This window comes from Mobula birostris, chromosome 9, assembly GCF_030028105.1.
Source record: "Mobula birostris isolate sMobBir1 chromosome 9, sMobBir1.hap1, whole genome shotgun sequence".
NCBI lineage: Eukaryota > Metazoa > Chordata > Chondrichthyes > Myliobatiformes > Myliobatidae > Mobula > Mobula birostris.
The window spans coordinates 7017176-7029316 of record NC_092378.1 but is presented as its reverse complement, the minus strand read 5'-3'; the positions used below and the strand labels follow the sequence as shown (position 1 = coordinate 7029316).

The following is a 12141-nucleotide window of genomic DNA, read 5'->3' as shown; positions in this document are numbered from 1 at the left end:
AGAAGCCACGTTACAGTTGTATATAACCTTGGTTAGGCCACATTTTGGGTATTGTGTGCAGTTTTGATTGCCACATTATAGGAAGTGTTAGCTTTGGAGGGAGTGCAGAAGAGTTTCACCAAGATGCTCATTGGATTGAAGACTACGTGCCATAAACAGAGATTAAAATTCATAAAACAAACTAGCAAATATGCAAAATAGCAATAACACACAAAACATCAGCAATAGAAAATAAACCCAGTTAGAAAAATAAACCTAGTGAGTGATAGAACTAATTATAAATCTACAACATAAGACATTATCAAAAGTGAATTATGTCTATAAATTATAATCAAATATGAATTGCACATTTCAGAATTACTGTATACCGTACATAAGAATACTTCCATGATATCTAACTGAAATCCACAAGATTCTTTTGCTTGCATGCTCTTGAGCATAGATTGCAGAAAATAAGGCAATTGTTCAAGATACAATTAAATAAGTGACGATACCTTGTCCAGTTTGGCATCTCCGGCCACTTTCAAAAGAGAAGAGGTTTGAATCATAGCCATATCGACGCAAACAGAGGTAGGGCCATTTCACAGCATCTCTCTTCCGTGTGTGTAAAATCAGTTCTGTATCTGTAAGTTCCATTATACCAGAACCCAGTTCGTTACCATCATCATCCACATTAATCACCTAGAAAGGAAAATATAGAGAATTCTCAGTGATCTACAAATTAGGCACTCTGCATCAAGAGTATCAAAATAATCATCAGCATGAATTACATTTTCTAGAAACAAATTACATCTAGAAATTTGGAAACTCCACCTTAAGACCATAAGACATAGGAGCAAAATTAGGCCATTCAGCCCATCAAGTCTGCTCTGCCATTCTATCATAGCTGATCCTGGATCCCACTCAACCCCATACACCTGCCTTCTTGCCACATCCTTTGACACCCTGACCGTTCAGGGAACTATCAACTTCTGCCTTAAATATACCCACAGACTTGGCCTCCACTGCAGTCTGCGGCAGAGCATTCCACAGATTTACTACCCTCTGGCTAGAAAAGTTCATCCTTACCTCTGTTCTAAAAGGTTGCCCCTCAATTTTGAGGCTGCGCCCTCTACTTCTGAATACCCGCACCAGAGAAAACATCCTCTCCACATCTATCCTATCTAGTCCTTTCAATATTTGATAAGTTTCTATAAGATCCCCCCGGTTACTTCTCATCTGTATTCACAAAGGAGGACATTTGGAAAATTTGGGGACAGGAGTGGAATTCTAAAACATTTTATCATTACAAAGGAGACGGTACAAGATGTCACAGTGGTCCTTAAGGTGGATAAATCCCCAGGGCCTGATTGGACGTATTCAGGCTGCTCTGGGAGATAAGGGTGTAGATTGCTGGGGTTCCAAAAATATAAATAAATATTTGCTGATTACAGAGGAGATGCCAGATTACCGGAAAATAGCAAATGGAATCTCCTTACTTAAAAAGGACAATTAGGATATGTCACTTAATTAGAGGCCTGTTATTGATAAAAATTCTAAGGATTAGTCTGCACTTGGGAAAGTCAGCATAGTTTTGTTAGGGGAGGTACTTTCTGAAAGATTTGACTAACTTTTTTCAAAGTGGGAACGAATGGTTGTGATACAACCAATGAAGTTGTTGTGGTCTACATGGACTTGGGTAACGTTCCGCAGAGGAGATTAGTCAAAAAGATTGAAGTTCATGGGATTTATTGCAAGTTAGTAAGATAGGTCCAGAATTGAAAACAAAGACTGCAGATGACAGAATCTGGAACTAAAACTGAACACTGGAATAACTTCTCTGGTCAAGCAGTATATGTAAAAGCAAAAGTTACAAGTTGATTTTTCAGGTCAATACCCTGCATCGGGGCTGAGAGGGAAGAGGAACATTTGCCAGCATATGGCAGTATGGGGGTGAGATAGAGGTTGGTAGGGAAAAGGTGGAACAAATGCAGAGGAAAAGATGGGCAGGTGGAATTCAATGGGATGTGGGATGGGACAGAAGCTATTAGGTGAATGGTGGAAGCAGATTGGGAAGGGGTGAACAGATAGAATTAAGTGCAGTGGGAGCAGGAGAGGTAAACAAAAGGAAAGAAAATTGGTGGACAAGGTAATGTGTTTGGGATGAGAACGCTTGGTGAGGGTCATATCAAATTGAAAAACCTCAATGTTCATACCACTGGATTGTAAGCCTTGTTCATCTCTCCCAACCTCTTCCTCTCACCTGGTTCCATCTGCCCATTATCCCTTCCCAATTTCATTCCACCTGTTACCCTCCAGCCTCTATTCCACCCCTCCAGATACTGCTATATACTTGTTACCTTTCTCCTTCCCTCAGTCCTGATCTAGGGTTTGACCTAAAACATCAACTTACAGCATTTACCTCCACAGTTGTTGCTTGACCCACCAAGTTCTTCCAGTGTTTTGTTTCTCATTCTAGATCCAAACATGGCCCATTAATAGGAGACAGAGTGTAATGGCAGAGGGTTACCTTTGCGATTTATTTATCTTATTTGGAGATACAGCGAGAACAGATCCTTCCAACCCAATGAGTCGCACTGCCCAGCGATCCACCTACTTAACCCCAACAGGACAATTTACGATGACCAATTAACCTACTAGACTCTCTCTCACGGTGATGTCTGAAAAGAGGATGCTGTCTAAGTTGCATGCCATCTTGGACAATGTCTCCCATCCACTACATAATGTACTGGGTGGGCACAGGAGTACATTCAGCCAGAGACTCATTCCACCGAGATGCAACACAGAGCGTCATAGGAAGTCATTCCTGCCTGTGGCCATCAAACCTTACAACTTCTCCCTTGGAAGGTCAGACACCCTGAGCCAATAGGCTGGTCCTGGATTTATTTCATAATTTACTGGCATAATTTACATACTACTATTTAACTATTTACGGTTTTATTACTATTTATTATTTATGGTGCAACTGTAACGAAAACCAGTTTCCCCCGGGATCAATAAAGTATGACTATGACTATGACTACTAACCAGTTTGTTTTTGGACTGTGAGAGGAAACCAGTGACTGGTGATGTACCACAGGGAGCAGTGCTAGAAACCTTCCTGTTTGTAACTGACATCAATGATTTGGATATGAATGTAGGAGATACAACTAGTAGATTTGTAGATGACATGATGGCAGATGGAATTTAATCTTGATAAATGTGAGGTGATGCACTTTGGGAGGACGGACTAATAAGGGCAAGACAGTGAATGGTATGGCCTAAGGAGTATGAGGAACACACGGGTCTCAGTGAACAAATCTGAAGATGGAAACACAAGTAGACAGGGTGATGAAAGTGGCAAACAGGAAATTTACTTGTATTAGACAGGGCCCAGTGTAGAAGAGCAGGAAGGTTATGGTTATTATAAAACATCAGTCAGATTACAGGAGTACATGCTACTATGTTTGTTCCCATACCATATCAAGGTAGTGACTACACTAAAGAGGAAATTCACCAAACTGTTGCTTAGTATGCAGCATCTTAGCTATGAGGATTTCTGGATAGGCTGGGCTTGTTCCCCTTGATGGAAGGACACCAAAATGAGACAATAAAGAACATTTTCCCTATAACTTCCAGGGCACCTAGGCGCGACTCGAGTAGCATCAGTACGGTTAATGGATATAATTAAGTATTTCCGTTTCAGCCTGATACAGCTAAAAAGCACAACTGCTTCCAAGGTCAATACAGTCAACAAAGATGTCTTAATGCATTTAAATGAACTATCGCTGCTTAAAACCAACGGAAACAACAGCAATTGTGGTCGGAAGCTGCCACAGAGGACACCCCGGAGGAAGCGCAGGTGTAGATCGGGGTTACAAGTGTCTTTAGAGAAACAGGGTTTTAAACTCGCTATACCGATTATCTTGCTGGTGAATGTGCAGTCTCTGGTGAACAAAATCGGTTATGTCAGAGCTAAGATGCTGAATCAGAGGGACATTAGGACCGCGTGTGTCATTTGCTTCATGGAATCCTGGTTAACCCCTTCCATACCGGATGCAGCGATCCAGATCAATGGGTTTACTATACACCGTCAGGATAGATCTATAGAGTCTCTCAAAAGCAGAGGTGGAGGAGTATGTCTCATGATCAGCTCTTCTTGGTGCACAAATATATCAGTGCTGTCCCAATTCTGCTCACCAGACCTGGAATATCTAGCAGTAAAGTGTCATCCTTTTTATCAACCACGGGAGTTCTCTGGGGTCACTTTGGTAGCAGTTTACATTCCACCACAGGCCAATGTCAAGCACGCTTTAGATGATCTGAGTAATGGGATCAACATGCACGAAACAGCACACCCTAACGCCTTCACCATTATTTTGGGCGATTTTAACCAGGCCAGTCTGAAAAAATCACTAAGCAACTACCATCAACAGATCACTTGCAATACCAGAGGAAACAACACACTGGACCATGGCTACACCACCATCAAGAACGCCTACCGTGCTATTCCATGCCCTCACTTTGGGAATTCTGATCACCTGGCTGTACTTCTACTCCCTGAGTATAGGCAGAAACTGAAGACTGCAGCACCAGCAGTGAAGGTATGGACAAAGGAATCACAGAAGCGCCTACAGGACTGCTTTGAATTGGTAGACTGGACTGTATTCAGGGATTCATTTTCGAACCTGGATGAGTATGCTGCAGTTGTTACCAACTTCATTAAAACCTGTGTGGATGAGTGTGTGCCCACAAAGACTTACTGTACATTCCCAAACCAAAAGCCATGGATGAACTAGGAGGTACATCGTCTGCTGAAGGCTAGATCTGTGGCATTCAATGCTGGTGACCAAGGCCTGTACCAAACAACTAGGTATGATTTGCGGAGAACTATTTCAAGGGTGAAGAGACAATTTCAAAAAAGATTGGAGATGAGATTGCTCAGTAGCGGTTGCGCTTTTTCTTTTACCAGTGGGGGAGGGGGATTGTTGCTTATGCGTGGCGGGGGACGACTTCGGGGTTCTCACGTTTAACTGTCGTTCATTCTTTGGGGCACTTCTCTGTTTTCGTGGATGTTTTTGCGAAGATAAAGCATTTCAGGATGTATATTGTGTACATTTCTCTGACATTAAATTGAATCTTTGAACATCAGATGCACGGCAACTCTGGCAGGGTCTGCAAGACTTTACTTCCTACAAAGTGAAACCCAATAGCATGAATGACAGCGATTCTTCACTACCAGATGAACTCAATGCCTTCTATGCACGCTTTAAAAGGGAGAACAGATCTACAGCTGTGAAGATCCCTGCTGCACCTGATGACACTGTGATCTCCATCTCAGAGGTCGATATTAGGCTCTCTTTAAAGAGAGTGAACCCTCACAAGGCAGAAGGTCCCGATGGAGTACCTGGTAAGGCTCTGAAAACCTGTGCCAACCAGCTAGCAGGAGTATTCAAGGACATTTGTTGCTTCAAAAAGGCAACAATTATATCAGTGCCTAAGAAGAATAATGTGGGCTGCCTTAATGACTATCGCCCGGTAGCACTCACATTGACGGTGATGAAATGCTTTGAGAGGTTGGTTATGACTAGACTGAACTCCTGCCTCGGCAAGGGCCTGAACCCATTGCAATTTGCCTATCGCCACAGTAGATCGACGGCAGGCGCAATCTCAATGGCTCTCCACACGGCTTTAGACCAGCTGGACAACACAAACACCTACGTCAAGATATTGTTCATTGACTATAGCTCAGCATTTAATTCCATTATTCCCACACTCCTGACTGAGAAGTTGCAGAACCTGGGCCTCTGTATCTCCCTCTGTAATTGGATCCTCAACTTCCCAACACCGGAAGACCACAGTCTATGTGGATTGGTGATAACATCTCCTCCTCACTGACGATCAACACTGGCGCACCTCAGGGGCGTGTGCTTAGCCCACTGCTCTACTCTCTATACACACATGACTGTGTGGCTAAGCACAGCTCAAATACCATCTATAAATTTGCTGATGATACAACTATTGTTGGTAGAATCTCAGGTGGTGACAAGAGGGCGCACAGGAGTGAGATATGCCAACTAGTGGAGTGGTGCTGCAGCAACAGCCTGGCACTCAATGTCAGTAAGACGAAAGAGCAGATTGTGGAGCTCAGGAAGGGTAAGATGAAGGAACACATACCAATCCTCAGAGGGATCAGAAGTGGAGAGAGTGAGCAGCTTCAAATTCCTGGGTGTCAAGATCTCTGAGGAACTAACCTGGTCCCAACATATCAATGCCATTATAAGGAAGGCAAGACAGCGACTATACTTTATTAAGAGTTTGAAGAGATCTGGCATATCAACAAGTACACTCAAAAAACTTTATAGTTGTACCGTGGAGAGCTGCATCACTGTCTGGTATGGAGGGGTAACTGCACAGGACCAAAAGAAGCTGCAGAAGGTTGTAAATCTAGTCAGCTCCATCTTGGGTACTAGCCTACAAAGTACCCAGGACATCTTCAAGGAGCAGTGTCTCAGAAAGGCAGTGTCCATTATTAATAACCTCCAGCACCCAGGGCATGCCCTTTTTTCACTGTTACCATCAGGTAGGAGATATAGGAGCCTGAAGGCACACACTCAGCGATTCAGGAACAGCTTCTTCCCCTCCACCATCCGATTCCTAAATGGACATTGAATCTTTGGACACTTTTAAAAGTATTTCTGTTTTTGTACGTTTTTTAATCTATTCAATATACATAATTGATTTACTTGTTTATTATTTTTACTTTACTCATTATTACTTTTTTTCTCTGCTAGATTACGTATTGCATTGAACTGCTGCTGCTAAGTTAACAAATTTCATGTCACATACCGGTGATAATAAACCTGGATCTGAATCTGATTCTAACAGGTGTCAAAATCTGGAGCTTATAGGCTTAAGGGACAAGAGGCTTGGAGTGGATGTGAGGAGGCATCTTTTTCATCCAGTAGGTAATTCAGTGTAATCTGTAATTCACTTCCCAAATGGGTGAATGAGACAGATATTCTCACAGGATTTAAATATCTAGACCAGGAGTTCCCAACCTTTATGCACGGACCACTACGATTGAGCAAGGCATCCATGGACCCCAGGTTGGAACCACAGATCTACACAAATCTCAAAATGCCAATGTATAGAAAGCTACAAGCCAAATGCTGGTTGAAGTATAGGGACGTCTATGCCAGGTCCAATAACCTATTTGTGCCATATGACTCTGAAAACTCAAATCTTTTAGCTTTAACCAATACAATCTTAACAAAAACGATGAAGGCTTTGGGGAAAAAAAACCTCCAACCTCCATGCCAGCAATAACTGTCAATACATTTCATTCATTTTGCTCCAAGAATGCTGAAAGGGACTTCCAAATTGTGCATTAAGATTACTGATCAATCTTTGTCTATAAACGGGTTCATGACTTATATGCCGTGGACCAATACCATGAAGCCTGAGGTCTGTGGACCCCAGTTTGAGAAGCCCTGTTTGTACAGGACACTGATCAACAGCATGATGGCAGTGATCTGAACAGACGCTGGCAAATTTAAATGGAATTATTACAACCTGAATGTGCATGCACTGTTGTATCATCAATTTTAACTCTGTTTTAGACACTTCATGCTACACACCTTAACTGGAGTTTCTACAACTGAAAATACCCAATTTTGCCAAGTACTAATAAAACCTAAAAATATCCCTGAAATGACCCAAAAAAGATGAACAAAAGAATTCCAGATGCAGCTATAAACCAGACGTCCAAGTCTAAACCAAAACAGAAACCAGACATGTGCATTTGCATGACAAAATTAATGCAGAACAATATCCTAACATGCAGAATTAACTTAGATAAATTGTTTAACTGAAATATTTTAATATTTCTGCCAAGCAATTTGCTTTAATGATTTTTTTTGGAAGTAATATTATTGATAGCTTTTGTTTTGCAGATAGGCAAGATTTTGTCTAAGTAAATAGACGAGTTGTATGTTTCACAGATGCATGTTCATGATTTGATTTCAAATTTTTCCTGACTAAAGCTTCAAATTTTCCCAAATTCCTTACAAAAACATTATGATTTTATTACATTGATTCCTCAAAGCATATGCTATTTTTCCAAGTAACATTAGATATTTTCATATACTCACTTGAGCCCATTATTTGTAAGTATTATTATATTGTAATTTTCCTTTTTCCTCCCACATCATTATTCATTTTGCACCAGCCTTTGCATAATTCCTGCCATGATTGTACATATCTGCTTCACCATTAACATTATGTAAATTCAGCAGTTCTACCAAGGAGATCAAGCAGATTTGAGAGAATAAATAGAGCCACAGGGCACACAGATGTTAAAGCATACAAGCCAATGTTTGTTTTGTTTGAGATATCAAGGTGAATTAACAGTATGGTCACTCTGTAGCAATGAAAGATACAGTAAATCAGAAAGTACTGTTGGGTCATATTACATTCAACTTGAAGAATTTAAATCTCAGTAGAATGGCCAGAGGGAAGTGATTACTTGCACTGTCTGGAGGAACTAGAAAAGTGCAATTTGAAGAAGGAAAGCACATGCCATAATATAGTTGGAGCTTAGGAGAATGGAACTAGGAAATGCAGAGAACCTTTAATTGTAAGCATCCCAACACTGGAGGAACTCAGCAGGCCAGGCAACATCTATGGAAAAGAGTAAACATTCGACATTTCAGGCTGAGACCCCTCTTCAGAACTGTCAGTCCTGATGAAGGATCTTGGCCCAAAATGTCGACTGTTTACTCTTTTTGTGGAGATCCTACTGGATCCTGATGGAGTAGCAGCACTTTTATAGGTGCTCCTACTCTTTTTAATTTACTGCTTCCAACTTGCTTTGAAAACTTAACTTTTAAACGCAATATTGCTTTATGATGAATCGTGCTAAAGCTACTAAAAAAAGAAGAGGACCCTCCTGTAACTTTGGAATCTATTATGGACACACTTGGGAAGCATAAAAATGAACTTTCAGAGGAGCTCCAGCAACTCAGTGCTAAATTTAAATGAATGGATGTAAAATTGGACTCTTTTCTGGTTGCTAACTTGTTTTTATTTATTGTTTATTTATTTTATTTGTTGTTTTATAGCATTGAGTATGAGAGTTGCAAACTCATTTTCGCTGTATTGGTGCATGACAAATTGTACTATGCAATGACAATAAAGATATTTCATTTCATTTTCAAAAAACTTTAAGTGAACACGATAAACAGATAAAAGAGAACGAAGATACTTTGACAATGTTTGACGCGAAGGTTGACGACCTGGAACAGATCTGTGATAAACAGTTAAAAGTTAATGAAACATTAAGACAGAAGATTATCGACTTAGAAAATAGAAAAAGAAGAAATAATTTCTGGGTTTTAAAGAGTCATTGGAAGGCAATCAGCCTTCAGAATTTTTTGCGAACCTTTTGGCTAATTTATTTCCGAATATTTTAAAATCTCCACCTAAAATAGACTGAGCTCACAGATTGCCTGTACCAAGACCTCCTCCAGGAGGATGACCTCGTTCAGTGATAATTTGTCTTCACGACTTTCAAACAAAGGAACTTCTAATTCGTGAATCTCGTCGGAAAAGTATGATTTATTATGAAGACCAGAAGTTCAGAATTGAACCCGAGGTGTTGAATGAACGGTTCAAGTTTTAAAAAGTCATGTTGGTGCTGTATGTTAAAGGTTTTAAACCCTCTCTTCGTTACTTCGTTCGTCTTAGAATCATTTCGAAAAATGGCTCTCAGAAATGGTTCCGTTCGACTCAAGAGGTGCAGGATTTCTTGAATGCTGAATCAATTTCAGAAGTTTAACTGTTCAAATAACTCTTTACGCAAATTTATGTTGTGTCTGCCTGATGGATCTTTTTTTTAAAATCAGCAGTCTAACTGTTCAATACTTTCTTTTATGAACAATTTTTTTTTACTTTTGGTATACCTTTGTATCTAATTTTTTTTGTACTTTTATTTCCTTGTTTAGAAAATTAAGGATTTAATATTTGTAAGTTTTCTTTGAATTAATACTTTCTAAGTTAATATGTTTTGAACTTTCATATTTCTTTCTAATATTTTTATACTATAATTTTTTATGAGGTTTTTAAAAATATGCTTAATTTGGCTCTGCTTTTTGTTGTGTATTGTTAGAATGCAGTTTTCCCTTGAAAATCTTTTTTGAAGCTCAGCCAGTAGATAGTTTTGGGAGGGAAATGGTAGGTTTAGCTGTCAACTGCACTTTGGTCGACTTTCTCTCTTTGGGCAGGGGGTGGGGGGGGTCGTTTTCTTTTTTTCCTATCAGCTGTTTGGATCTATTAGCTTCATTTGTTGCTTGGTTACTTTATCTTAAAGCTCATTGTTTGGATTTAATATATATTCCAACAATTTTTATTCAAACATTTCCTTTAAACAATATATAAAATGGACCATATTTTTAATTTACTTAGTTTTAATGTGAAAGGATTAAACCATCCTGTGAAACATAATAAGATATTTAATTATATTAAGAAATTGAATGCCTCAATTATTTTTTTTTTACAAGAAACACGTGTTCGTAAATGTGATAATTTACGTTTTTTCAGCCGTTGAAAGGGTTTCTCTTTCCATTCCTCCTTTCAGGCGAAGGCAGAGGAGTTTCGATTCTTAGAGACAATTCAGTTTCTTTTGTTCAACATAATGTAGTGTCTGATACCAATGGGCGCTTTGTTATAGTGTTAGGGAAATTAGAAAATAAATTAATGGTTTTTGCTAATTTGTATGCCCAGAATATAGATGATCCAGGCTTTTTTGAATTTTTTTTTCCGCTTTACCAGATTTAAGTTTATATTCTTTGGTTTTAGGGGAAGACTTCAACTGTTGTTTAGATCCTGTTTTAGATCGTTCTTCTTCTAAACCATTGACATGTAGTAGATCTGCCTCCTTTATCCAATCTTTTCTAATGAAATGTGATATTGTTGATGTTTGGTGTTTTTTGCATCCAACAGATAAAGAGTACTCATTTTTTTCTCATGTTCATCATACGTATTCCAGGATTGATTATTTTTTTGATAGCCAATTGATTCTATTGATTCAATCCTGTGAATATAAAGAAATTGCTGTTTCAGATCGTGCTCCTGTGTTTTTATCTTTAAATTTTCCAGGTGTCTCCCATATAAACAGATTCTGGCATTTTAATCCAACTTTGATATCAGATAAAGATTTTTTAAAATTTTTGGAGAGACAAATTATTCTTTTTTTTGAAGATAATATGCTTGAAGAGACTTCTAGTCTTATTTTATGGGATACTTTTAAGACTTATGTTAGAGGTCAAATTATTTCTTTTACCACAAGTGTTAAGAAAAAAGCTAATAAGGAGAGAATTGAATTAGCCAATCAGTTGAAACAATTAGACCAAAAATATGCTTTGGCTCCAGATCCTGTTTCATATAAAAGACATGTTGAAATTAAAACTAAATATGATCTGCTCTTAACTTATCCAACTGAAATGCAACTTTTAAAAGATAAAAGTCAGTTTTATGTTCATGGAGATAAAATGGGTAAACTATTAGTGAACCAATTAAAGACCTTTATAGTTAAACGTCAAATTAAAGAAATTTGTAAAGCTAATGGTGATAAAACATCTGATCATTCAGAAATAAACGATGCTTTTAGAGAATTCTACTCTAAACTTTATAGTTCTGATCCTCCTAAAGATAATACTCTAATGAATAATTTTTTAGATTGATTAAACATTCCTACACTTTCTGATGATATTCGAAAATTGTGGATCAACTTATTTCTTATGAGGAAATTGCCAAGGTTGTTCACTCTTTGCACTCAGGGAAGGCTCCGGGTCCTGATGGATTTTCTGGAGAGTTTTATAAGGCTTTTTCTTCTTTGCTTATACCTTGTTTATATTCAGTCCTTTCCGATTCTTTTAAATTAGGTAAGTTGCCACTATCTTTTTATGAAGCCTCTATTTCGCTTATTCTTAAAAAGAATAAGGACCCAATTGAATGTTCTTCTTATAGACCTATTTCCTTACTTAATGTTGATACTAAAATTTTATCTAAACTTTTGGCTTGTAGGATTGAAAATATTTTGCTATCTATTATCTCTGATGATCAGACTGGATTTATCAAAAATTGATACTCCCACTTTAATAT

The 12141-nt window shown here is 38.6% G+C and overlaps 1 protein-coding gene across 5 annotated transcripts in view; it reads right to left on the bottom strand.

The window, feature by feature from the left end:
• Nucleotides 1-12141, bottom strand: part of frs2a (fibroblast growth factor receptor substrate 2a) — a 118671-nt gene that overhangs the window by 14402 nt on the left and 92128 nt on the right. For all 5 annotated transcript variants that reach the window (XM_072267451.1, XM_072267450.1, XM_072267455.1 and 2 more), the window contains one exon: nucleotides 495-681. In XM_072267451.1, coding sequence (XP_072123552.1) covers nucleotides 495-681 — 187 coding nt within the window. The remainder of the gene's footprint in view (nucleotides 1-494; nucleotides 682-12141) is intronic.